This window comes from Zea mays, chromosome 7 (genome assembly GCF_902167145.1).
Source record: "Zea mays cultivar B73 chromosome 7, Zm-B73-REFERENCE-NAM-5.0, whole genome shotgun sequence".
Lineage (NCBI taxonomy): Eukaryota > Viridiplantae > Streptophyta > Magnoliopsida > Poales > Poaceae > Zea > Zea mays.
The window spans coordinates 165,382,663-165,387,210 of NC_050102.1; the positions used below are offsets into that span (position 1 = coordinate 165,382,663).

Below are 4,548 nucleotides of genomic sequence, written 5' to 3' on the forward strand. Positions count from 1 at the left end.
ATGGACCAAGGCACGGATACTGTGTTCAAATACTTTACAGTGCATGACCATTTGAACCAACAATTCTTTGGTAACTGCCATGCACTGTTTGGTTTATTACTTTTCCTCATTACTTTATTATATTGCAACCCACTACTGTTTCCTATCTAACAACAACACTTCAATTTCACCAAATAGTAACAACACTGCCCCTAATTTTTTTATGTATGCACCTTGTCTAGCCAAGGAGCAACAACTTGAGGATTCGAATCAAGATGAGCAGCCATGATGCCAAAGTGCTGCAAAACTTGGTCCTCAATCTTGCTTCCTCAGTGGAAAGTGGTGCTTTCAATATTAGGACGTTTTTAGAAGAGGCTTTCCGTCATTTGGGTGACGAGCATTACCTTCTGAATGCTCTACTTGCTATTCGAAAGGAGGTAGACCTGATGGAGCAGGATGCACTGGAGAGCAAAGCAAGGTCTGACCCAGAGAAGGAGAGGATGGAGGAACAAATTTACCTTGCTGAGGCTGCAAAGACAGCGCCTAGACAATTCACTTTCACCCCCCCTTCCTCACCAGAATTGTATGAGGCCAGTGACAATGACTCCTACGACTCGGACAGGTCCACTAGGTATAGCATTTGGAACCTGTAATAGTGGTACCTCGACCTTGGTCGTAGTGGTACAAATGCATCCAAATAAATTAGGAACTTCTGTGTTATGTCTGTGATGCATGCGTAACCGATGTAGGACTGCTTGAAGCTAATGTTCCTTTTGTAAGAACCTTATGTCCAATGCTTCATCCTTTTGTACGAAATTATGTGAAATGCTGCATCCTTCTGATCATTTTCTGTGACCCTTATGTGCAATGAATTCGAGTTTGTATTTTATAGTCCAAGTTTGTTATCTGTTGTCCAACTTAATGTATCTATGTATTTCATTCCAGAATGGCTGAGAACAACACAAATACACCTTTTCGACCACCTGCTGCCAGCCCCAATTCAGGTAACCAAATCTTCCCCCCACCCCTGTGGGATCCTCAGATGTGGCAGGCCCAAGGTTTGGACCCAACACAGGCTTCTCTTTTTAGTAATCCTACATCCCATATGACCAATCCTACCTGGTCCCAGGGACCTAATGACCCATCTCCATATACATTTCGTAGTCCATGGAACCCATATTTTGGTATGTCGAATCCTAGGGGTCCTCCTACACAAACATCTTTCGGTCAACCACAGCTGGTACCACCCATTCCATGTCCACAGGTTTCCACCCATGTTCCAAACCAGACCGACCCTATAAATTTTGAATCCGAAGCAGAACACAGTGTCCAGGAAGTTAACAGCCCTAGCAAACCTTCTGATACACCTGGGACATTTAGGAGGACAAAGGAACAGAACTTCAAACCTGATGAAGACCTGTTGCTTTGCAAAACATGGCTAGAGATTAGTAGTGACCCAGTTATTAGCACAGGGCAGAGGAAGGAGGGTTTGTGGGCTAGAATTGAGAAAAGGTACAATGAACTTAGAGGTGAGTTTCCTTTGAGGCTGAATAGGGCTCTCAGCAGCAGGTGGGACAAAATAAGAGCTGAAACAGGCAAATTTGTTGGATTCTATGCTAGAGTCCTAAGGGAAAACCAGAGTGGCCTCACAGATAACGACAAGGTACAATGATATTCATTTGTAATACGTTATGTATGTCAAGGTTTATGTCATCTTACTGTTATTCGTGGACTGACGTCTGGTTATAAATCTTGTGTAGACTTCGAAAGCTGCAACTCTTTATGCAACATCACAGAAAAAGCCTTTTCATTTCATGCATTGCTGGACGCGCCTTAAAAATGAACCCAAATGGGATGCCATGGTTCATGGAAGCCCCTGGAGAGGCAATGCGTGGATGGAGCCTGTCCGTAGTCTTACACCTACAGGCTCTGTTAATGAAGTGGAATATGATGAAGGTGGTTCAAAAGGCAAGAGACCATTAGGACGTGACTCTACGAAAGCATCAAGGAAGAAGTCAATGTCCAGTTCATCCCAGTCTACTGACTACCTTTCAAGAATCCATGACATTCAAGTAGCAAGATTGAAGCAAAGTGAAGAAAAATCAGACCTAAAACAGCAGAACATTGAGTTCATGAAGTAAGTTGAACTCAAGAAGTTGGAGGTTCAATCCAAGGAAATAGAAGTACAGGAAAAAAATTGATGATAGGAAGCAAAAAGACGAAGAGCTCAACAAACTTTATGCTATGGACATGGATGCTTTACCTGAAGAGTTGAGAGCTGTTTACATCGCAAGGAGAAAAGGTTTAATCGAATATTTCATCAACAATCCTGTGTGAAGAGTACTAATATATTTGATAAGGTGTTTGTCACCTTTGTATCGGCAAACCGTGGTCCTCTGTGTTTGGACATGTGTGTTTTAGAGTGTTTGAACAATTCCTTAGTTGTTTGAGATCATCAGCTTGGTTTTTGAACATTGTTTATTTTCAGATTATTGATATTCATAATAAGGATTATCATACATGACTTGAAGTTTGCCAACATATGCAACTTATTTCTAGCAGAGGCATTACACATACAAGGAAGCATGAGTTGTTAACTATGGACCAAGAAACCAGATACGACTTGCAGTCGTGGTACACATGATTTAGTTCATACTACAAATTAAACAACATTGTTGTACCACATATTATGGATAAAAGCCATCAACCCATGGACCCTCGACGAGCCCAAAGGTGTTCTATCAGGTTGTGCTGCAAAGACAAGTATGTGGCCTGGCATGTGATGTCCTGGTCGGGATCGTTGGGTAACTCGGAGCGGATATGATTGTTTAGCCACTCGTTGCGGACCTCAGGAATATTGTTACACACTTCAGGGGGCCCACTTCGTCCTCGACAATCATGTTGTGCATAATAATGCAAGCGGTCATCATCTCTGCGAGGTGATGACGATCCCAACCATAAGCAGGGCCACGTAGAACTGCCCACCTCGCCTGCAAAACTCCAAATGCTCGCTCAATGTCCTTTCGACAACTCTCTTGCTTGGTTGTAAAGTGAACCTTTTTTCCTCAAATGCGTGGCGAATTGCTTTTACAAAGGTAGGCCAATTTGGATATATGCCATCTGCTAAGTAGTATCCGAAATTGTAAGTGGTCCCATTAATAGTGAAGTGCACTGGTGGCATCGTCCCATTACGTAACGGATCAAACACAGGTGACCGATGAAGCACGTTGAGATCATTGTTAGTACCAGGCATTCCAAAGAAGCCATGCCAAATCCACAGATCATACCCAGCGACTGCCTCTAGTATCATTGTTGGCCTCGAATTGCGCCCACAAAACTGTCCGCGCCATGCAGTAGGACAGTTGCGCCATTCCCAATGCATACGATCGATAGAGCCTAGCATACCCGGAAACCCCCTGTCCGCGTTTACACGTAGTATACGAGCAATGTCGTCGTGGTTAGGGATACGAAGGTATCGTTCGCTAAAGGAAGAGATGATTGCGCGACAGAAACGGATAAGGCAGTCCCTAGCGGTAGTCTGTCCAATCTGTATGTACTCATCTACTGCATCGGTTGGTAACCCGTACGCAAGGATACGCAATGCAGCACAAACTTTTTGCAATGGACCAAGCCCTGCTAAACCAGTTGCATCACATCGAATAGTGAAGTATTCGTCTTCTCGCTGAACGGCACGAAGGATACGTAGGAACAAAGGACGATGCATCCGAAACCTATAAACGAAAACAAAGCAAAATATTAAGAAAACAAACCTCCAAATGAAAGTAAAATCATAACTTAGGAAATGTACCTTCGACGAAAAACATGTGATGGATACACAGGATTAGGTCCGAAGTAGTGATGTTTGATGAGATTTTCTCCAGCAGCGTGGTCCCTATGGATAACTCGGCGAGGCAATGAGGAGCGCCTACGGCGCGTGCTCGTGTCTCCTAGTACAAGGTGGTGAACATGTTGGGAAAGCAACAAGGTATCGATCTCATCGTCGGAATCGTCGGATGACGAGGACAACACAAGGCTTTTCAATGACTCCATGACGAGCTAAACTACGAGTACGTACTACGGACTTGTGATGGAATGGCGGATGATACAGAAGAGGCGAGTGTGTAGATGAGTGGAGCATGCGCCCAGGGTACCTTATTTATAGGTGCCTTCGGTGTGTGAAGGAAGCCAGGTGGTCGTGGCTTCCTGTACAAGCCAGTCGTGTCGTGCAAGTCACTCGTATCGTGTACTAGAAGAATGAGAATTTCTATTTATACAAATACATAAAATTGTACTGTATTTATACTAACGTATTAATACTAATTATGAAGTTTGCTAATTACATGTGGACCAAAATACGCCCGTGTACTGTGCAAAGAATAAATAAAAATAAATTTAATATTTGATGGTAGTTGAGTTAGTTGATGATGAAAGAATATAATATTTGTATGGTGGGGTATAGAGGATTGTTATAGGGGGAACCGCTGTAGAGCGTGGAGATATACGGGGAGAGAGATCGCTGACGTGGCACGTGAGTGGGATATAGGGGGACAAATTTAGGGGGAACCACTG

General features: G+C 43.5%; 1 protein-coding gene across 1 annotated transcript; it reads right to left on the reverse strand.

Moving 5' to 3' along the window:
* Window positions 1-2,606: 2,606 nt before the first annotated feature.
* Window positions 2,607-4,061, reverse strand: LOC103633282 (uncharacterized). Its single transcript, XM_008654985.3, has 2 exons — window positions 3,788-4,061; window positions 2,607-3,710 (listed from the first exon to the last, which is right to left on the reverse strand). The coding sequence occupies exons 1-2, from the start codon at window positions 4,027-4,029 to the stop codon at window positions 2,906-2,908; spliced, it is 1,047 nt and encodes a 348-aa protein (XP_008653207.1). The 5' UTR covers window positions 4,030-4,061; the 3' UTR covers window positions 2,607-2,905.
* Window positions 4,062-4,548: the final 487 nt, after the last annotated feature.

Excerpts from the sequence above, each read along its gene's own strand:
- LOC103633282 (XM_008654985.3), bottom strand. The coding sequence starts at position 4,029 with ATGGAGTCATTGAAAAGCCTTGTGTTGTCCTCGTCATCCGACGATTCC. Across the intron at positions 3,711-3,787 it reads TCACATGTTTTTCGTCGAAG|GTTTCGGATGCATCGTCCTT; the intron begins GTACATTTCCTA and ends TTTCGTTTATAG.